The sequence below is a fragment of the Hyalella azteca genome, unplaced genomic scaffold (genome assembly GCF_000764305.2).
Source record: "Hyalella azteca isolate HAZT.00-mixed unplaced genomic scaffold, Hazt_2.0.2 contig9283, whole genome shotgun sequence".
NCBI lineage: Eukaryota > Metazoa > Arthropoda > Malacostraca > Amphipoda > Hyalellidae > Hyalella > Hyalella azteca.
In genome coordinates, this window is record NW_025939357.1 from 117,869 (window position 1) to 140,832 (window position 22,964).

General features: G+C 40.6%; 3 protein-coding genes across 3 annotated transcripts; 2 read left to right on the forward strand and 1 right to left on the reverse strand.

Annotated features, from left to right (window-relative positions):
- The first annotated feature begins 6,499 nt into the window (after positions 1 to 6,499).
- Positions 6,500 to 9,031, forward strand: LOC108678734 (protein fem-1 homolog C). Its single transcript, XM_018167200.2, has 2 exons — positions 6,500 to 8,523; positions 8,714 to 9,031. Exons 1-2 carry the CDS (start codon positions 6,775 to 6,777, stop codon positions 8,939 to 8,941), a joined length of 1,977 nt encoding a protein of 658 aa, XP_018022689.1. The 5' UTR covers positions 6,500 to 6,774; the 3' UTR covers positions 8,942 to 9,031.
- Positions 9,032 to 12,272: 3,241 nt separating this feature from the next.
- Positions 12,273 to 15,839, reverse strand: LOC108678731 (heat shock protein HSP 90-alpha). The gene is made up of 3 exons (XM_018167196.2): positions 15,720 to 15,839; positions 14,577 to 14,842; positions 12,273 to 14,352 (listed from the first exon to the last, which is right to left on the reverse strand). Exons 2-3 carry the CDS (start codon positions 14,840 to 14,842, stop codon positions 12,447 to 12,449), a joined length of 2,172 nt encoding a protein of 723 aa, XP_018022685.1. The 5' UTR covers positions 15,720 to 15,839; the 3' UTR covers positions 12,273 to 12,446.
- A 2,474-nt stretch (positions 15,840 to 18,313) lies between these two features.
- LOC108678730 (heat shock protein HSP 90-alpha) lies at positions 18,314 to 21,780 on the forward strand. Its single transcript, XM_018167194.2, has 3 exons — positions 18,314 to 18,403; positions 19,230 to 19,495; positions 19,718 to 21,780. Exons 2-3 carry the CDS (start codon positions 19,230 to 19,232, stop codon positions 21,621 to 21,623), a joined length of 2,172 nt encoding a protein of 723 aa, XP_018022683.1. The 5' UTR covers positions 18,314 to 18,403; the 3' UTR covers positions 21,624 to 21,780.
- The last annotated feature ends 1,184 nt before the right edge of the window (positions 21,781 to 22,964 follow it).

The window sequence follows — 22,964 nt, forward strand, 5'->3', positions numbered from 1 at the left end:
TTTCTGAAAAAGACTCCAGAAACCAGAGCTCTATAGTTTTGCGAGGTACAGTTGAAAGCCGTGCTACTTTTCAATTACGGTTTATCGATTACATCTAAGAAAACCTTGCAACTGAACAACTGGCATGAAGCGAGCTTCTGAATTGATTGTGGTTACAATTACGGAGAAAAAAGTTAAATGCAAAATCTTTACAACAATTTTTTTTAGAAAAAGTTGAAGCTAAATCTTTACATTTTTACAGAATTCTTTGTCGCATGCAGAGCGCCGTTTGTCTCAAATACAACGGCGACTCGGACTAAAGTGAGGCCAAAGTAGAGCGCGTCAAATGGGAGGCTACCGCGAGCGGCGCGTGGTGCGAGCGGAACCAATTATTTAAATACCGTTCAACTCGACGCCACACGCCATGCAGCAAGAAGATTCTCTAAGAGATATTCTCACGCAGTTCTTGACGGTAGAAGTTGAGCGCATGCTTTCCTACTAAGATCAATGTCTGATTGGTAAAATCTTACAATAGAAACGTTTCACGACTACATTCTAAATGATTCTTTCGACTGGGAAGTTTTACGATGCAATCTGCCAAATGACGACTATCAGAAGAAACTTTTGTCGATATTAGATTTTTTATATATAATATGCAATTGGATATATTCATCCGATGTAGAATGAAGACGATCATACATATATCGGTCGACGATCTTTCATGCCAGTTATGGGTCTTTTAGTTCCCATTTCATATTGTTTCAATACCGATGAAAGGTAAATTTTAGTAAAGGCAAATAATTCATACAACGGTGCTTTAGTCAGCTATGCCAGTACACCGACCGATCCCTTTAACTCTCATAAAACTACTTACTTGAGCTAACGACTGCACATATAAACCATGGCCCCCTGACCATTAGGTATAACTATTGTAGTTATTAATGCGGGTTTCTCTCACTCAGTGTTCAGAGTCGAAATTATCAATATCTAAATAATTAAAATAGGCTACAATTTTTCCCAAACCGGCACGGATGTCTTAGAAATTATATCTATCAATTTTATCTCATGGATATCAGTTTCACAAACACAAGTATCAGAAGAGCAGCAACTAACGACCTGCCTACCTCATACAACTGTTTCTTGACTACTACTGGCGACTGCTGCTGCAGCCTGCAGTGCGCGTCACTCCCGCTCTTGGTAGTGCAGTCGCAACTGACAGTTCGCTTACATGATGTGTTCCCGTTTTACCTCGGTGCTCACAATGCATTATCGTAGACATACGGTACCGTTAGACGGTACACCTTTAAAGCATAAGTTTTACGACAATGAGATGTCTAACAGTAATAAGTTTGCACAAAGCTATCTAAAGAATATCATGTGATTAGCAGATTATACAACGGTTAAACTGCTCCTTGTTTTGTTGAAATATTATCAAATTATCTTGACTATTGCATTGCGAATGTAGGCATAACTCATAAGATATAAACGCATTTGTAAAATATGTCACTGACCTCCCGGATATTGTTCCTGGAAATGTGTGCAAGATGCTCATGGCAAGGTGGCCAAGTGGGTGAAGCAGATTTGCAATAATCAACGCTGACACCACAATAACTGTTGCAATTACTTCACGGACAATTAAAAGATTTGCAACTAAAGAATGCAATATTCCAGCAATTTGAAACGTATTTAAGTTAGATCTATACACACAATTGTGCTCCCGCGAGTTGTATTTTCACGATTGCTTTCCTCTCTTGCGTTTTTGGTCAATATAATATTTCTGTAGGTATCAGTGTGTAACCTGAGGGTGGCTAGGACCTGAATATAAAAAATTCAACAAATTAGGAGCGTGCATCAAAGCGGTCACACAAACTGACTTGTCTACAATGGGATTCCATCACAACATCTGCTTGCTGTAACTCCACTCGAAATGATGAAATCAGTCAGAAATTTTTAATGCTATTCCAGGGTATGTAATCTTTGTATGACAACTGTTATCGTGAAGGAAAATTTTGCATTCTGATGATCGTGAAGCGTGCGAATTTTATGCAGTTTTCGAGATACGGATTGGTTTTATGATTTATCCTGCACTGATCGTCATGCTTAAAGTGAGATGATGGTCCTACGTGAGTAACAGGATTTAATGGTTGTGGTCGAGTTGAATACGATTATTACGGATACAGGTGGTGAGATGTGCACTAAATTTATTAGTGTCAGGAGTAAACAGCGTGACAGATTACAGCCAATTTCTTGGCGACTGACCACCACGTCATGGCGCACACCAATGAGGAACCCACCACAAATAGCGGTCCCCAGGGTGGCATCAACGCCCTTTAAAAAAAATATGTAGCGTCTTTTGAACGTCATAATTTTTTTTTTTTAAATCTCCTAGCACGTTTAACACCACTTTTGTGGCTTCATGTAACCTTGTTAGCTAAAATTCAACTATTTACTTCAATGTTTAAGAATGGTTGTAGAATTTATTACTGTATGTAATAGCTCCTAATCTCTTTGCAGACAAAATTGCAAATAATTTCAACCTGCGGCATTAGACCGGTGACAATAACTTGAAGTCCGTTTTCGAAACTTTGCTGTAATAAAATATTTTTGTGTTGAATATACATAGTTTCATGCCCTTGTGTGAATTACTGTCAGTAAACGTGAAGACCATTACTAGAATGGTACGTAACCATCTTGGACTGCAAAGCAGCGGTTACAAATACTTTTGCGTTCTTATAGTCATTCAAAAATTGTGAATTCTATTTTGAGCACGCCAGAGGCCGTGCAGAGGCGCAACAATCGGCAACATTAGCCAGGCCAGTCATGCCTTATAGCTATTAGCCACATTAGTCATTAGTTATGTCGCCGTCCTGCAAACGAAACTATTTCGTTAACACAAAGCCACAACTTATTAGCGTGATCGAACGAATAGCTTCATAGTTGTTAGTTGGCAATCGAATCCTACAAATCGTCGTTCTGACATGTATTACACCGTTTTTTATTTACGATTGATGAGTAACTTGCAATTCGCTGCTAGCTGGCGGCTTATGTGGTGGCATTGGCGGTTATTCTGCCGAGAGGTGTTATTCTGCGTAAACTCAGTAAACTTAGTGCGCTTTTTCTTTTCTAGGAGCCTAAAGAGTAAATGTGTACAATGCAAATGATTTAACTACATTGCATTTACTTTTTCTAATCAATTTTAAATTGACCGATTTTGGCTAATTTTTTTTATCTAAGTTGGCCTTTTCTCTAGCCTCCATCTGGCAACTCTGACTGAAGACGATAATAGTTGGCAAGGTGACGAACAACTGAAGTCAGTATTCATACTATTGCAATGCATAAAAATAGTGGCCTCTAGCGGATGAAACTTGAAGCAAAGGAAATCCGTGTTCGGTATTCATTTTTTTATTGATGATTCACTAGAGTGAATAACTATCATTATAACCTACACTGCATTTTAAAAAATTTATCCCAGTATTACATGCAACTACTGACAAACTCAGTATAAAATATAACAGGTAAGCAATTTGAGCGACATGTTGAATGGTAAAAAATGGTACGTCTAAGCGCACGTTGCAATGAAAGTAAACTAAAAAAAATTATAGAGTATAAGTAGAGTGCAAACCCGCTGTATGGTCGCGGTTGTCCTACATCGTTGCAGCTTGGTTGATGCATGCTAGACGTGTCGCCAGCAAAGCGATATAAGTTAGTGGCATTGACGGTAGAAGATTAATACGTACAAGATGAAAATCGATTTATTACAAAAAAATCATTTTGCGGTATAAAGATGATGTTGTGATGTGTAGGACTGTAGGTGATGTAGTTATGTAGTAACTGGATGTGAGTGAAGCATCCCTGAGTGAACAAGGTTGAGCTGAGCCATGGTGCAACCTGCAGCACTCGGCCTGTGTTAGTGTTACTTCCTCATCCGAAGTTTTGACACAGTTACATGTCGAAATTTAATCGTACTCGTCTTGTGTAAAACGAAATTTTGAGCGGAGGACAAAAAAAATTAAAAAAATGGAGAGTAACGTAATTTTTATAAAAGGCCAAAAACGTCACGGCCCAAAAAAAATTTGCCAGGCCAATGCATATGAAAAAAGGCCACATTTATTAAATTTGGCCTGAAAAAGGCCCATCTGGCAATCTTGGAACAGCTGAGACTCTTGGTGCGATTTGACCGTGGACTGTGCTGCTGCGCATGCTGGCGCTGGCTGTGTAAGATTTTTTTCGTGGAATGCTGCTAGTACCTAATCGCTAGGCAACTAAATTGACTTCACCGTCACTTGTAATTTATAATTGCCAATGCACGATGAAACTTTCAGCACAGCAAGCTGAGTTGCAGCGAAGTGAGCGTAGACTGCGTAGTACTTAATTGCAGACTGCAGTAGAGTAGGTAGTCAGTAGACGAAGCCCTGCAGGACCAGGAAGATGCAAAATTATATCTTGTGTCTGACAGTCTGTGTCATGATTGATTGGGTAAACAGATCAAATTTTTACAATAGAGACTGATTGGAAGTAAGAACTGAGAAATTCCATCGAAATGTACATTTTAACTATTTTTAAGTTGATCATAACAGCTTCTTATTTTTCAAGCCATGACTAGTAGAGCTTTCCTGCTCTTTTTGAGCTGTGAAATTCATGCTACATGAATCATAATTCATGAATTATATCCTATTTAATTGTTAATGAAAGTGTACAATTGGGCTGCCACCTGCAAGAATAAAAATGTATTAAAAATTAGTCACTTAGAAGCTGTGAGATTTTATAGGCTACATGATAAGTGAGCTGATAACATAACATGACTATACTTAGTAACTTACTATAGGAAACTAGGAAAGTTCCTATCTACCTGTTCTACCAGTAGGCGGCAGAGTCTCACTACTGACTAGGCTAGTGAGTAGTGACCACTGCCAGAGCTGGACAATGGACTGACGGTGACCGTCAGTCCAGTGAAGTGATGGTCACCATCAGACAGCATATTATTCAATTATTGGTCAGTCACTGACCAATAATTATAATATGCTGTCTTTAATACTGGGCCAATATAAGCCAATTTAGAACTATTAGGCAGATGCCAGATGTGATTTTCAAAAATTGCAGGTAAAAGTAGGCCATTGGATGGATAAATTGGGAGAAATCCACAGAAATGGGTGAAATTGGGCAGATTCACAACCATTCATGTTTAATTCACAGGTGGCTTTTGCCCAATTTTCTTATTAATTAGAGTACTGGGCAGAATTTCCAAAAATTGTGGTTTAAAACTATTGTTTAATGAACGATTTTTGAAGGTTGCAGGCAAAATTATGCATCATTTCTCATATTCTATGAATTAAATTGAGCAAGGGCTATGAAACCTGGTGAAAGTTACTGCAAGTACAGGATTTTGTCTCATTAGAGGTGGGCCCTGGCCTCTGGGCTGGGCATCTGGCATCTGTTTGATTTTCCAGAATAGTGTTTTAATTATAGGGTTTATATCAAGGGCCTGTGGCAAGTCAAGTGTTTGATCTGTTAAGTGGCAACTCATGTGTCCTTCAAGGCAGCTTGCCAATCTGAAATACTAGGCAGAAATTGCCTGTTTAAACTATCATTCTACAGGTAATTGCAAAGAATGGTGCCATTTGCCATTCAACTTATTTTTCATCATAGTTAGCCAAAAGCTAGTAATGGGTGAAATTGACTGCAGCATGGGAGTTTTTATTTAATTTTTGGGTGGCGCAATTTTCCTTAATGGGCCAATATCTTGTAAAAGGCTGGCAGCAGCATGATGCCATCATCTAGTTAAAGGCTCAGAGCACTAGGATGGCATTATCTAGTAAAAGACTGGGAGCAGCAGGAAGCCATTATCTATTAAAAGGCTGGGAGAAGCTGTCAGCCATTATCTAGTAAGAGGCTGGGAGCAGCTGTCAGAGTCAGCCATTATCTAGTAAGAGGCTGGGAGCAGCTGTCAGCCATTATCTAGTAAGAGGCTGGGAGCAGCAGGAAGCCATTATCTAGTAAAAGGAAGGGATCTGTACAAGGCCATTATCTAGTAAGAGGCTGGGAGTTGCAGGAAGCCATTATCTAGTAAGAGGAAGGGAGCAGTAGGATGGCATTATCTAGTAAAAGACTGGGAGCAGCAGTAGGCTATTATCTAGTAAAAGGCTGAGAGCAGGAGGTCATTATCTAACATATACCGTAAAAGGCTTCGAGCAGAAGGTCATTATCTAGTATATAAAAGGCTTGGAGTTACAGGATGCTATTATCTAGTATAAAGAAGGGAACAGCATTAGGTCATGATCTAGCATAAGGCTGGGAGCTGTGGCAGGGCATTTTATACATAGTAAAATGTTCAGAGAAGCTGGAGGCCATCAAATATTTATTTAATCAGCATCATTCTTACTATTTCTATTATAGAACTGGAGTAAATTCACATTTCTGTTGAGAAAATATTTATTTTTTTGTTTTATTAGGTACATTTAAAATGAATACAGCATCAGTATATTTTTTAATCAGCAATAAAATTTGAATATTTCTTCCAAACTTGTTGTAGCTAATACTTGTATATCTACACTGACAGGTTTCTGTGCTTCATTTTCCCAGGAATTATCTTAATGTAATCACATATCATTCTCATATAAAATTATTTGCAATTTGAAGTATTTTATGCATCCATTGGAATAGTTAATTCTTTTTGTATACTGAGGAGAATATTTTGAGTCCATTAGACAAGCTAAGATAAAGATGCTATATTTTTTGAAGTACTTGTGAGGATTTTAGCTTTGTTCATTATTATTGGTAAGAAGAACCTGTGTCATCATGGATATGTCTGGGGACAGTTTCTTCAACCCCAGCAGTCTTCTATGGCCAAGTCCCAGAGATGATGAGGTAGCTAAACTCCGCCGATTGTTCTTTGAGCTTGTTCAGCAAATTAAAGAAATGGGACCAGATCAAGGCCTGAGCCACCTTCTACGGCGCAGAATTGAGAGCTTCTCCAAGCAAAGCAGGCAGGAATTTGTAAATTGGAAATCGTCTGGCTGCACCCCTCTGTTCCTGGCGTGCCAGCGCGGTCTTGCTGAGGTGGTTGAGTACCTCTGCTCTACATGCGGTGCAGATATCGAGCTCAAAGGCATCTACGAAGTTCCTGAAGACCGTTCTAATCATTTTGTGACGCCGTTATGGTGTGCAGCCGTCGCGGGACAGTTGGAAGTAGTCAAAATGCTCATTTCTAAAGGTGCCTATATCAATAGCGAATCTGATACCGGGTCAACTTCAGTGCGCAGCGCTTGTTACATGAGCCACATTTCAGTGGTCAAGTTCCTCGTGGAATCGGGAGCGGACGTTCAAAAATCGAATTTCAATGGAGGAACTTGCCTCATCAACTCTGTGCAGAATGTAGAGTTGTGCAAAATTCTACTCGACCATGGAGCGAACATCAACGCCAAAGATATTAAGAGCAAGACAGCTCTACATTACGCTATAGAAGAGCACAGGCTCGAAACAGTGAAGCTCCTCATCAAACGCGGTGCTGACCCGTTCATCAAGAGCTGCTTCAACGACGACGCCGTGCAAATTGCCTGCATTAAAGGAGCTCTCCCAATTTTTATGTACTTGATTACCGAGCTTGAATTGCCCATAGAACGAATAGCCGACTGCCACGAAGTCCTGGGGTCGACTTATCTCGACGAGCGAAATAACGTTCAAGAAGCCATCAATCACTGGCGTATATCAGCTCAGATCAGAGAGGAGGCTGGTATTGCAAAGAAGATTAGCCCGCCTCATATGGACTTCAATTACGTCGCAGAGTTCGTGTCGCAGGCCGATCTTGATAGCATAATTCTGGACCAAGACTCGCTAAGGATGCAAAGTCTTTTAATTTGCTTGCGGGTGTTGGGCGGCGCTCACAAAGACACGATATACCGACTCATGATACGCGGAGCTGCATATGCTGATACATTGCAATATCAACGCTGCATCCAGCTGTGGTTGCATGCTCTCAATATCAGAATTATCAATGACACAATGCTCAATACAGAAGTGAACTTGAGCTCAAACGCTCTCATGAAGCTCATGCTTGATATCATTGAAGCTTACCCTCCTGCGGAAGTCAAGAGGGTGATCGTGTTCGAAGATGTCTTCCGTGCACTCACCTTGATAGGTGATCAGTTCGAGCAATGCACGGAGTTACTCTCGATAAAGCCTGAATTCCGACGTCAGCAGTGCGATTTTGACCAGTCACTCACTCTTTTCATTTATTTGATTTTCGTTAATTTACTCATTGAGCCCAACAAAGATCAGATGCAGAAGCTTGTCCATTACATTACCAAAATAGTTCGCTTGAACCCTGTCACGACAGACAACCAGTTCAGCTTACTTCATCTGAGCGCGACGAACGGCAAACTTACGTTCATGTCTGGCAGTGCGCCCAATCAGTTCACGAGCTCGCACTTCCCTGATCCTGCGGTGACATCACTCCTGCTCGACTGTGACGCTAACGTCAACGCCAGGTCTCGAGATGGCTGCTCGCCGCTCTTCTTAGCTTCTCACGAGAGGCACTACAAGAAAGAGGTGAGAAACTTGTTGCCAGGTTTCGTTTACTTATATCATGTCATGAGTGTGTACGTTAGCTTTCTGAAGTAGTACGTACGGTCGATATACTATTTGAGTATTTTCTTTGTATCGAGAAAATTGCTTCCCTTTAAATTGAACAATGCTCCTGGACTGTGAATCATTTCTTAAATGCAGCTGTTGTATGCAGATCTTCAAGATATTGCTAGAGCGTGGCGCCCACTTGGACCAGGCCAACTTTTGGGGCGACCACGCAGGCGTTGTGCTCCGCGGTAACCGCGCATGGCTGATCGACCCTCTGGCGCTACCCGTCCCGCCCCTCAAGTGCCTCGCCGCCAGGACGATGCGGCGTCACCGCGTCCCTGTGCTGCCAGGCGACCTTCCGTCCTCGCTTGCCGCCTTCCTCGCCATCCACTAAACACGGCCTTCTCGTTTGTTTTCTCCACGAACAATAATCGTTTTCTTTTTAGCGCATTTTCTCATTTATGGAAAAAAGGAGCTATTGTGCTCGCCATGTCCGTCTACCTGTCCGTCCGTGACTTCATGTTTCGTCGACAAGAAAATGCGCTCTCTGTCACTCACTGCAGTTAGTACTGAGTTATATTTTTTTGCCTGTTTTCCCATGATTTTATATTAACATCTGGTGCTATTTTGCCATTGGCTAAGCGTATTTTGTTACTATTTTTCAAGATTTAATGTTCTATTGATAAAACTTTATGTGTAAACTTGTAAGGTTGCTCTCTCTTCATTGTGGACGTTTGATCTCGGATTGTGTTCATTCTAATTAAAAAGTTTAGATTTCTAATCTATTGCTATTGGCATAGATCATAGATTTTCTGGATTGTTTTGACTGGTTCCATTGAAGCTACGAAATGTTGCCTAGTCTACGCATACCATAGAACTGATAATAAGCTAAAACTCATCCTCGGCTAAATGTTAATTTGTTTAACTAAAAATTAGATTAATGGAATATATTTTAATGTACATCTTGTCGGTGCAATTTAAGCTTCAATTTACTATATAAATTTAGCATAAGATCATTGAAGAAATGGATATGTATTTTAACCCTCGGTTCCTGATCGTACTCTGGTTATAGTTGTTTATATTACCGTTGGTTAAAGCTAATCTCTATTTTTTGATGAATTGGTTTGTTATAAAGCGAAAGAAAATCCTCGCCTTCTACGCGATGGCGAGGACTAAGACCAAGTTTTTAATTCACATTTCGCGGGCTTACGCCCGCGAAATTTGCTCGAGTTCTCCGCATTGAACGAGCATAAGCACAAGAATTGCTCATAGTCGGGCTCATAAAAGATGAAGAAAAAGGCACAAACGAATAAAAAAACGATTTTCGGATAATCATGTGTCCTGTAGTATGGTGAATGTTGCGGTTACGGTAGATGCTTCTCTAAACAAACTGGCCTATGGAACCCCGCTCGCATATGTTAAATTTTGAGGTTAGTGTAATCGTGTTCGATGTAGAGAGATAAAATGTGTGTTGTGTCGTTATCAACACGGGATGAGTGGCAAAACTTCTGGTGCTTTGGAGTTTCGCTCCTCGCATAGTCGACTTGTACAGCAACTTACTTCCTGTGGGAATTACGCAGCTAAACAGTATGTCTTTAGTAGTTTTCCTTGCTTACCACCGTCGAAATTTCAATTCTTTTCCCAGTTTACAATACTTTTCTAACTGTACTGTTTCAACCTGTCCACGTCCATGAACTTGACGCATAAACTCAAGTTTATGTTGTTCCCTTTTTGTTGCATTGAACCCTTGGTATAGTTTGCAACCTCTACTAAGAGGATGCGACGAAGTCGATGAATTCTTAAGAATGTTAACTATATTTGTAAAATCAGTTCTGCATGACGTCAAAACAGAATTTTCAGTTACGCTCAATTTAGCTAAGAACATTCCTTATTGTTCTCGATATAACTTCCAATAAATGTTATGGTTCTTGGTTGAAATATGGGCATGTTTTTAGTATCGGCTACGAAAATTTTCAAGCCTTAGCTTAAATAAATGGAAAATGGCAAATATTTCTAGAGGTAAATTTTAGGCGAGAATCAATCTCGTATGTCGATTTCAATGGCAAATTGCTAGCCGACACAATATTTCTGTTTATTTGAAAAGAATTCGCACTAAACCGTTGATGAATTCTTGTTCTCTAAGTATGTGGGTAATGATTTAATTATCTGAATAAATAGTTGTGCTACAAACCCTCTTCACTCTCCTCGTGATCTCTCCAACACTATCAGATCGTATATCAATGTTTTGTTAACTAGGACTGCGACTGAAAGGAGTGTGTATCACGACCAGTGAGCTGCACTCTAACTGAACGGTAGAAATGGTAGCCAAGATGCCAACAAACAATGCGTGGATAATGGCTAATACTGTAAAGAAAATTCAGACAGAGTGAGCTTAGAAATATTGGTTTGGTATACTACACGGTAATTTCAGCCCTTGCAAGGAAATTTGGCCAAGACTTGCAAGTGCTGAAATTACGCTGATATGTGGCAGCGTTAGGAGTGAGACAACGTCATGCCTGGCCGTCTGTAGCGTACTAAGTTCGGTTGAGTGAAAATACAACCAAGTTAATTATAATCAACCAAGTTGACAAGGGCGATGAACATCGGTTTTGTGACTGAGCGTAAGCAAGTTCGGCTAAGCATAAACGAACAACGAAGTTTGGTAAAATTAATATGAGCAAAAAAGTTTGGTTGAGTGAAAAAGAATAATCAAGTTCGGCTGAATTGTGGAGAGTAACAAAGTCCGCACTTTCGAGTATGTCTTCTGATAAAGTATGAAATTGCAGCGATATAAATGGATTTATATTCAATTTGGAATCCATTCGAATCCATTACGTTAAGATTTGCACTTGTTTCCAAATATAAATTTAGGAGTCAGCAGTATTTCATCGGAACCCTCTCTTTGTACTATATTATTGTAGTATTAGTGCATGTTCCCAATCAGACATATCCCATCAAATAACGATTTATTAAATCAAGTTTCATTGATTCACCTACATCAGCCTCAAAATTCATAATTACGCTGATTACTTCACTCATGGCATGCTTGACAGCGATTGTCTGCCAGACACTAATTCCTGAGAGCGGCCTGAGCGCCTTTGCAGGCACATATCGTGTTGAGAGACTTCAGTAATAACTAATTATCTACCGGCCATCTTCGAATGAATTCCAAATTGCCATCGCTGTGGTGATTAAAAGCATTTGTTAATCGTTTCCAATTATATAATTGTCGACCAATCATCGGCCAGTGCCACTAAGCTGTTTGGTAAACGACCCGTGCTCGCCTGTCAAATCTGAGGTATTAGCACTCCACCTGAAGTCATTTTCAGCGTAACTGGTGCCTCCTTTTTTGTCGTTAAAATCACCAACGAACCCAAGTAAAACGAGCTGAACTTTGGTTAGAGTTGATATTTTTCAACTCAATCGAACTTTCTTAATTAGGTTTAGGTTTATTTGCTTTAATACAATTTTTGCAGACACGCGTGTAACAAATCTGCAAGTTCTGACTTGCTGATCATTGGAGAACAGTGAAACTCAGGGACACCTCGAACACTCAACATCGAATATTTGCTAGTGCATACTTTTCCATAACCGCTGTACGAGTATAAGTTCCAATCATGTTAGGATATTGTTGAGCACATCTGATAGCATTTCAGAATTGTCAAAAAACAAATGCATCAGACGAATTCCTAACCGCTTTAAGAAGGTTCAGTCACGACACACCAAATAATACTCCACTTTATTGAAAAATTAAATTAGTATCACATCGCATATAGAAACACGATCCGAGGAATGACGAATGGAATGAATTATATACAGCAGAATTAACCACTAATATAACGTATGATGATGATAATCATGAAAAATTATAAAAAAAACGGCTACTATTCAACATAAGCTTAGTCTACTTCCTCCATACGCGAGTCATCGGGTTCATCTCCCTCGAGAGGCGGCATCTCTTCGCTCGCTGGCGCCTCGCCCTCGACAGCCTCGTCCTCATCCTCGACTCCGAGTCCAAGCTTGATCATCCTGTAGATACGAGAGGCGTGCACCGTAGGATCCTCGAGGGAGAAGCCAGATGACAGCAGCGAGGTCTCGAAGAGCAGCATTACGAGATCCTTAACAGACTTGTCGTTCTTGTCGGCATCTGCTTTGACACGCAGAGCTTCGACAATGCTGTGATCAGGGTTGATTTCGAGGTGCTTCTTAGCTGCCATGTAACCCATGGTTGAGGTGTCACGCAAGGCTTGAGCCTTCATGATGCGCTCCATATTAGCCGTCCAACCGTACTGAGAGGTAACGATGCAACACGGTGACGACACAAGACGGTTAGACACGACCACCTTCTCTACTTTCTTGTCCAGGACATCCTTCATTACCTTGCACAGGTTCTCAAGCTTGCTCTTCTTCTCCTCAAATGCCTTCTTCTCATCGTCATCCTCAGGAAGCTCAAGACCTTCCTTGGTCACAGACACCAGCTGCTTGCCGTCGTACTCCTTCAGCTGCTGTACGCAGTACTCATCGATGGGATCCACCATGTAGATCACCTCGAGACCGCGTTTCTTCACGCGCTCCACGAAAGCAGAGTTCGCCACGCTGTCCTTGCTCTCGCCTGTGATGTAATAAATGTGCTTCTGCTTCTCTGGCATTCGGGACACGTAGTCCTTCAGACTGCATGCTTCTTCACCGCTGGCAGATGTGTGATAACGCAGGAATTCAGACAGCTTCTTGCGGTTGGTCGAGTCCTCGTGAATACCAAGCTTCAGATTCTTCGAGAAGTGTGTGTAGAATGTCTTATAACTCTCATTATCCTCTGTGAGCTCGTCGAGAAGTTCCAAGACTTTCTTGACAATATTCTTACGGATGACTTTCAAGATTTTGTTCTGTTGCAACATTTCACGAGAAATGTTCAGTGGTAGATCCTCAGAGTCAACAACGCCGTTGACGAAGTTCAGGTACTCGGGAATAAGATCCTCACAGTTCTCCATGATAAACACGCGTCGCACGTAAAGCTTAATCTTATTCTTCTGTTTCTTATTCTCGAAGAGATCAAAAGGCGCTCGCTTGGGCACGAAGAGAAGGGCACGGAACTCGAGCTGACCCTCGACACTGAAGTGCTTCACGGCCAAATGATCTTCCCAGTCGTTGGTAAGGCTCTTGTAAAACTCGCCATATTCTTCCTTGGAAATATCATCGGCGTTGCGCGTCCACAGAGGCTTGGTCTTGTTCAGTTCCTCCTCGTCAGTGTACTTTTCCTTAATCTTTTTCTTCTTCTTCTCGTTCTTCTTTTCGGCGTCTTCATCTTCACCCACATCCTCTACTTCAGGCTTCTCCTCATCCTTCTCTTCGTCTTCCTTTTTCTCATCTTTCTTCTCATCTTCCTCCTCATCATCAGACACTTCCTTGTCACGCTCCTTCTCCACCAACAGTCGGATGGGGTACCCAATAAACTGCGAGTGCTTCTTAACAATTTCCTTGAGGCGACGCTCCTCGAGGTATTCAGTTTGATCCTCCTTCAGGTGCAGGATAATCTTGGTACCGCGACCAATAGGCTCGCCGTTGTCTGTCTTCACTGTGAACGAGCCTCCTGCTGACGACTCCCAGATGTATTGTTCGTCGTCGTTATGCTTCGAGACGACGGTGACCTTGTCAGCGATGAGATATGCGGAGTAGAAGCCCACACCAAACTGACCGATCATGGAGATGTCGGCGCCAGCGTTGAGGGCCTCCATGAAGGCCTTGGTGCCGGACTTAGCAATGGTACCCAGGTTGTTGATGAGGTCGGCCTTCGTCATGCCGATGCCACTGTGGATAAAGAGGATATTAGTACAAACACCTGAGTGACATGACACTGTTTCAAAACCGCCAGCGACTATAATACAATTATTAGCACAATGATCAAGATCGCCATTCATTAAATCGAATACTCGATAGAATCGGAGCGATGGAAAACAGACTTACGTTCATAACCAAGATCTTAATTAATTCAATCCACACTTGATAAATAATTGATAAGAGTAGTAAATTACCTGTCGTAAATTGTGAGCGTGCGATCGTTCTTGTTTGGCTCGAGTTTGATGAAAAGATCTTTTCCCGATTCAAGCTTGCTGGGATCCGTGAGAGACTCGTATCTGATCTTGTCCAAGGCATCAGAGGAATTAGAAATCAATTCACGGAGGAAAATTTCTTTGTTGCTGTAGAACGTATTGATGATGAGCGACATAAGCTGGGCGATCTCCGCCTGGAAGGCGAACGTCTCGACGCCCTCCGTCTCCATTTGGGTTTCTTCAGGCATCTGAAATGTAAAAAAAAAATGGAAATATGTTTAACGTGTAACAATGCAGATAACAACAGTAGCTATTCATTACCTCATTCAAACCAATTCTAAAAGCAATTCTACAGCGGGGCGTAAGAATAGTTAGAAATAATTAGAATACCTTTATGAACTGCACAAGCACATGACCAATATAGTATTGGCAAAATATGTGCATATTTAAAAATACATTTAAGATATAACGATACAGAAAACTACACCTACTACATGTAAGTGGTGATTTTTCAACAAACTGGTTTCTAGATTGCAATGAGATATTTGCGTCAGCACTCAGCAGTCAGAAAAAATAAGGACTGCTATTACCCACCCTCTCGTAGGCAATGGGCCTATTTCTTCAGTGCCGAAACTTCTATTCTATTCAATAGTCAACATTTATACATTGGCATTGCTCATTGCTGCAACCTGCAAACAAATATTTACCGCATTATATTGCAAATGCAAAACAATACGACGTTTAAAAAATAATTTGGTATTTTTTCTCAAGATCGCAAGCCATCATTCTCATTGGCCTACTATCAAAGTATTAGTATTTAGTACTGTAATTCTCATTAGCGTACTTTCTGATTGGAATTTATAATTTTGCCAATCAAGTTTCCTTGACGTGAGTTAAGTAATAAGTATTAACTGCGTTATCAACATAAGGCATAAGACATAAGTGATAATCGCATTATTGATTATAGATGATCAATTGAAACTTGAAAGAATTGATTATAATACTCAATAGCGTACATTCAATTTCAAATAATGATTCAATATTATATACTAATACTAGTAATAGAACATAAAAAGGCATGTAGAATTTTAAATTGCGCAAACATCTAATAAGATGAATAAATACCTTTGCGAAACTCAGTTGGCTGTCTGAATAAAATTACAGGAACGCTAGATCACAGGAGCAGAGCAATGCAGCGCACACCGTTCTTCGAGGTTACTCAGACGTGTCTGGTGGTGGTGGTGGTCGGTCAGCTTATATACTGGCAGACGAATGCCTTCCAGATCATTCGAGAAACTTCTATGGGCGTGGAATTTCCACGAATGCTTCTTATGAATATTAGGGATACATATAGACTGTATATCTTGTTATTGTCCGTTTGTGCTCATTGAAGCACTAGCTATGATTCTTCCAACTTCAAAATTACGGGACGAAAATTTAGATGGTTAAATTATTTAGTTAGTTTAGTGGATATTCCAGATTTATATGCTGGATTACCATGAAGCTGGGACTTGAGTCGGTGCTACTGCTAGTACAATAAGTGCATCATGCCCATGGCGTGGACCCTGTCATGAGGAAAAGGCAAAGTTGCAGTAGATCGCATTAGGTTTAATTATATTACTATTTGAATTTATGATATGCTCCTGAATAATTTCTTAGTAAATAATTAGATAAATGCTCAATTTCAGAATAATCACTTTCTACAGGTATTTCACTTCAAGATGCAATTTGATTTCAATATACCCATTCGGTTCAAATGTGGACTTCATTATTTTATTATTGTTAAATTTATTACCTTTTTTTAATTTAACGAGGCATTCAATCAAACTTTTTGTTGAATTATCAATGTTTTCCTAACACTGCATTCATATCTGCCCCATGGGACATTATTGTATTTAAAAATTTGCCCTTCTATCCAAAATAGAATTTAAAATGTTCAAACAGTGTTCTATTTTTAAGACTATTCAAACCTTGATTTTTAAGAAAATTCTCGACCAAGAAACTTCGTGAACGCGGATAAGCTCTCCGTGTCGTGGCGTGTCGTGGCGGGAAGCGTATCGAGCTGCAAGACGGCCATGCGGTGGTGGCATGTATAGTGAATTATAATGGACGTTTCTTATGCAGGGCTGCGTCCTCAATCACTTTAATATTTTTATCAACTCATTAACATAATATAGCTGATAGAAATTTATCGACCGTTTCACTAGACATCCAAGTACTACACTGTGAAAGCTCATCAGTTCGAATATTCATAGACAGAGGTACAAATATTCATGAATATTCGACTCCTGTTCCGCGGTAAATTTTTTTATGTTGAAAACAACATTCGAGATTAATCAAAATATGTAAAATAAAACAGAAACGACCCTCTCTTTGCTTTGTAATGCTATGTTCAAGTAGGTATAATGGAATAAATTCGTATTTGAAAGCTCTCATTTGCATATAAACATCATTATTGATTTTTTAAGCACAATTGGCGATGAAAAATTCTTTTTTTGTATTTTGTTAGCTTTTAAGCACTTGCAACACCATTGAACGCCGACAGAACTGAAAGTCTGTTTCATGCATTTTATTCTAAAAAAGATTATTCTTTTTTCCAGTTGAAACATTATTGACTTGTTAATTGTCACCCACTGATTCATTATTTCTTATTAGATAAAATATTGCAAACAATGAGGCGTGCACACACACGCGGATGTTCTAAGCGGCAGTACATTGGTACGGTACTTACTCATTTTACATTTCAGGCATTGAAGAAATCGGCGCTCCCAGATCTGCCCTGCAATTCTTCTGACTTCTTACTTTAAATTACTGAATATCACCACAGTGCGTTATCACATTAACGTCTATCGAAATTAGTGTAATGATTGAACGAAACATACAAATTTGATTAATTCATAATAAATGAGTGAGTGCATGCATAAGAATTCGATGAAATAGTTGTTGTTGTTGTGATCGTGGAATGAAAAGTAGGCATCGATTAAGAATGTTAGAAAATGTTGATAGAGTTTGTGATATTTGGAAGTGCAGGAACAGAGACGAGTCAGCAAGCGTCAGTTTACACGCTGTGCGGCCGGCCATTTTGATTGCACGAGGTATTGTATAGTTTTACACCACCACGTCACACTTACAAGCAATACAAGCCTTTAATTACATTAATTTTGCTGAAAATAAGCTTAAAAATCGAGCAAGTTGGAAAATTTCGTTTGTATCATTTATTTTGGTTTCTTCGAGTTCGAGGAATGAACACAAGAAGGATCTTCAATGGATGCTCGAATAATTATGGATAATTTAGCAGTTTTTCTATGCGGATCACCACTCATTCGACCGGGTAAACTTTCAGTCGCGCAGACTCACGGACTTTATAAAAAAATTTGTCATGCTACAATAAATTCTCCACCTCCGTTGCAGAATAGACTTCCAACAAACATGCAACAAACCGGTGAATCAATCCAATGTATTCTATTTCTATTTAACGCTGGAATCAGACACTACTTGATCCGATACATGAGTGAATATTGCATTCTAAATTCTAATACGCGAGTATATGAGAGATTTTTGTTTTAACACCAGCACAAACATTGTGTTGGGAGGCCAGTGAGAGAGAATAATCGATACCAGCCAAGCAGAAGATACCAGAACGTTCTAGAAGGTCTGCCGCCGAATGTATAAAAGCTCTCCGGATCGCGAGCCGGGTTATTGAAGCCGCAACAGGCAGTCGCAGTGTACGAGTGTAACGCCAGCTGCGCAGCGAAGAGCAAGTCCGAACTTGAACTTGAATTGCGTTTGTTTTTACTTGATCAAAAAAGGTAAGACACTAATATTTGTAGCGACATGATTTAACTAAATGTTTGGTGGAAGGTTCCATGGTCGGTTTGCACACGTTTTTCATCATCGATATACTTTTATAATCTAAATAAAATTCGGTCATTATGCAGGTTCGATCATGATTAGTATGTTTTCTAACCCTCGCGCATTTTAATGTGACTTTTAGCTTATTTCTAATTGTATTTAAATGGGCGAAAATTATTTTAGTTATAATAATGAAATGACATGATTAATTTTCATGTTATTTTTTTCGCTAGTTTCCTATGGCGATTTCACGAGTTGGGGGTTGTCGGATTTTTCAATGATTTTGCTGCTAACACTCATAAGGGGAATATTTGTCCGAACACATCGATAAGTCAATTTCTATGCTACTAAATTTTCATTAGGTAATTTATCTAGAAACATTATTGAAGTGGATTCTAGTCTAGTATCTACAGTTGAGTGCTGAGAAATCAAAATTTCTTGTAATTAATGAATTTCTCTAATTGATAAAACATATACGTATTCACTATTTAAGTAGTTGACCAGTTGCCTGATGAGCAAAGTGGGTCGTTTTCTTATGAAATTTATAGCTGCCTCAAAGGCTCAAAGTTTGTCTACTTATGTGTTCCTATGTAGTAAACGTGCATGGTAATTAATTTAAATATCTGTCAGGCTGCTCAGGCATTCGCAATTTTTCAAGGTAGCTAATCCTACAACACGCTTAAGTCTTGGTTTTTAGAAACTGAATTAATTGATGTACCAAATGTTACTGTAGTTCTCCCACTCGTGTCACGTTTACCATAATGTCTCCTTTCCACTTTACAGATGCCTGAAGAAACCCAAATGGAGACTGAGGGCGTCGAGACGTTCGCCTTCCAGGCGGAGATCGCCCAGCTTATGTCGCTCATCATCAATACGTTCTACAGCAACAAAGAAATTTTCCTCCGTGAATTGATTTCTAATTCCTCTGATGCCTTGGACAAGATCAGATACGAGTCTCTAACGGATCCCAGCAAGCTTGAATCGGGAAAAGATCTTTTCATCAAACTCGAGCCAAACAAGAACGATCGCACGCTCACAATTTACGACAGGTAATTTACTACTCTTATCAATTATTTATCTAAGTGTGGATTGAATTAATAAAGACATTGGTTATGAACGTAGGTCTGTTTTCCATCGCTCCGATTCTATCGAGTATTCGATTTAATGTATGGTGATCTTGATCATTGTGCTAATAGATGTATTATAGTCGCTGGCTTTGAACCAGCGTCATTTCATTCAAGTATTTGCACTAATATCCGCTTTATCCACAGTGGCATCGGCATGACGAAGGCCGACCTCATCAACAACCTGGGCACCATCGCCAAGTCCGGCACCAAGGCCTTCATGGAGGCCCTCAACGCTGGCGCCGACATCTCCATGATCGGTCAGTTTGGTGTGGGCTTCTACTCCGCATATCTCATCGCTGACAAGGTCACCGTCGTCTCGAAGCATAACGACGACGAACAATACATCTGGGAGTCGTCAGCTGGAGGCTCGTTCACAGTGAAGACAGACAACGGCGAGCCTATTGGTCGCGGTACCAAGATTATCCTGCACCTGAAGGAGGATCAAACTGAATACCTCGAGGAGCGTCGCCTCAAGGAAATTGTTAAGAAGCACTCGCAGTTTATTGGGTACCCCATCCGACTGTTGGTGGAGAAGGAGCGTGACAAGGAAGTGTCTGATGATGAGGAAGAAGATGAGAAGAAAGATGAGAAAAAGGAAGACGAAGAGAAGGATGAGGAGAAGCCTGAAGTAGAGGATGTGGGTGAAGATGAAGACGCCGAAAAGAAGAACGAGAAGAAGAAGAAAAAGATTAAGGAAAAGTACACCGACGAGGAGGAACTGAACAAGACCAAGCCTCTGTGGACGCGCAACGCCGATGATATTTCCAAGGAAGAATATGGCGAGTTTTACAAGAGCCTTACCAACGACTGGGAAGATCATCTGGCCGTGAAGCACTTCAGTGTCGAGGGTCAGCTCGAGTTCCGTGCCCTTCTTTTCGTGCCCAAGCGAGCGCCTTTTGATCTCTTCGAGAATAAGAAACAGAAGAATAAGATTAAGCTTTACGTGCGACGCGTGTTTATCATGGAGAACTGCGAAGATCTTATTCCAGAGTACCTGAACTTCGTCAACGGCGTTGTTGACTCCGAGGATCTACCACTGAACATTTCTCGTGAAATGTTGCAACAGAACAAAATCTTGAAAGTCATCCGTAAGAATATTGTCAAGAAAGTCTTGGAACTTCTCGACGAGCTCACAGAGGATAATGAGAGCTATAAGACATTCTACACACACTTCTCGAAGAATCTGAAGCTTGGTATTCACGAGGACTCGACCAACCGCAAGAAGCTGTCTGAATTCCTGCGTTATCACACATCTGCCAGCGGTGAAGAAGCATGCAGTCTGAAGGACTACGTGTCCCGAATGCCAGAGAAGCAGAAGCACATTTATTACATCACAGGCGAGAGCAAGGACAGTGTGGCGAACTCTGCTTTCGTGGAGCGCGTGAAGAAACGCGGTCTCGAGGTGATCTACATGGTGGATCCCATCGATGAGTACTGCGTACAGCAGCTGAAGGAGTACGACGGCAAGCAGCTGGTGTCGGTGACCAAGGAAGGTCTTGAGCTTCCTGAAGATGACGATGAGAAGAAGGCATTTGAGGAGAAGAAGAGCAAGCTTGAGAACCTTTGCAAGGTAATGAAGGATGTCCTGGACAAGAAAGTAGAGAAGGTGGTCGTGTCTAACCGTCTTGTGTCGTCACCGTGTTGCATCGTTACCTCTCAGTACGGTTGGACGGCTAATATGGAGCGCATCATGAAGGCTCAAGCCTTGCGTGACACCTCAACCATGGGTTACATGGCAGCTAAGAAGCACCTCGAAATCAACCCTGATCACAGCATTGTCGAAGCTCTGCGTGTCAAAGCAGATGCCGACAAGAACGACAAGTCTGTTAAGGATCTCGTAATGCTGCTCTTCGAGACCTCGCTGCTGTCATCTGGCTTCTCCCTCGAGGATCCTACGGTGCACGCCTCTCGTATCTACAGGATGATCAAGCTTGGCCTCGGAGTCGAGGATGAGGACGAGGCTGTCGAGGGCGAGGCGCCAGCGAGCGAAGAGATGCCGCCTCTTGAGGGAGATGAACCCGATGACTCGCGTATGGAGGAAGTCGATTAAATATAGAAATCGCTAGTCTTTTTTTTAATTAGTTACAAATTTGCGTCAATATCTCTCGGTGATGTATATATTACATTCCATTTTTCATTAGTTATAAGCATTCTTGGATCAATCGTTGAATGTATTTATTTTTATACATAAAGTTGTCGGAAATTAATTCCGCTTCTTCATTTCCTTGTATCGTCTTCGTCGTTACAGGTCGCGCTAATTATTGTTTTTGCTGAATCTTATAGAGTGAAATTCAGTTCTCCTGATTCCTTTTCAATGACATGTGTTGTAAATATAAAATTAATTCGGCAGTGGCTCCAAAGCTTCGAGTTACGTTACTCGCCCACATTAAATTTGAATAATTTTCCGCGATCAGCCCCCCCCTCCTTGGCAGCAATGGATCAATACATTTCAAAGTTGAAGAAGATATTCAGTGAACCTTGATATTTTGAAAGGAATTCACTTATCTGAGTCAAACGTGAATAAAATTTTGATTGTGCCAACAGAATTCTTTAGCCTTTAACATGAGTCAAAAAACTAAGTTGAAAGGACCGAGTAAATGTGCTTTCTTCGAGACGGAGAAAAAAAATTGTATAATCGAATTTGAAAGTTGCAATGAGCATGTCTTGCACAGAAAATTGCTCCAGACTCGATTAATGCCCTCAAACTGTAATTCTTACAATTATTCGTAAATCATTGAGTGAATTAACCTGAGGACGTTTGAACGCAACAGAGAAGATTTTTAAATTGGGCGTGGCGGCAACCATCTGTGCAAGTCATTTTGCGCTCACTAGAACGTATCTTTTTTTCGGGAAGTAGGCTTGTGACAATATTGCTCCGGTTACTCATGTCAAGCGGCAGAGGGGACCTAGTCCTGAGTTAGTAGTATCACGCTGAGAAGCCTTTATTGCATTTAAACGTCAAGAGATATCGGTCATACAAAGCTCTCGTATACAAACTTGTAGAGCATTGAAGCCATAGTTTCGCTGTGTATTAACAGCAAACCTCAGACTCAAGGGAGTCAGATGCCGTTACTAAAAATTGGACCGTCATCTCTTCTCTCTTTCTATGCCCAGAGGTGGCCAGTAGCGCGGTACATGTAGCCGCCGCTACATTTTCAGTAGCGGTAGCGGCGTTACATTTAAGCAATTGTAGCGGTAGCGTCCGCTGCATATTTAAGTAGCGATACGAGGTTTTGCCGCTACAGCGCTACCGCTACATTTATGGATAAAGCCTTTAGATTTTACTTAATAGTACTTTTTAGCTTTTACTTTATTTAATTTTTAGAATCCTAGATTTTACTTGATAGATTTTACGAATCTAAACTGAGAGAGGTCAGGCAGAAAATGATCT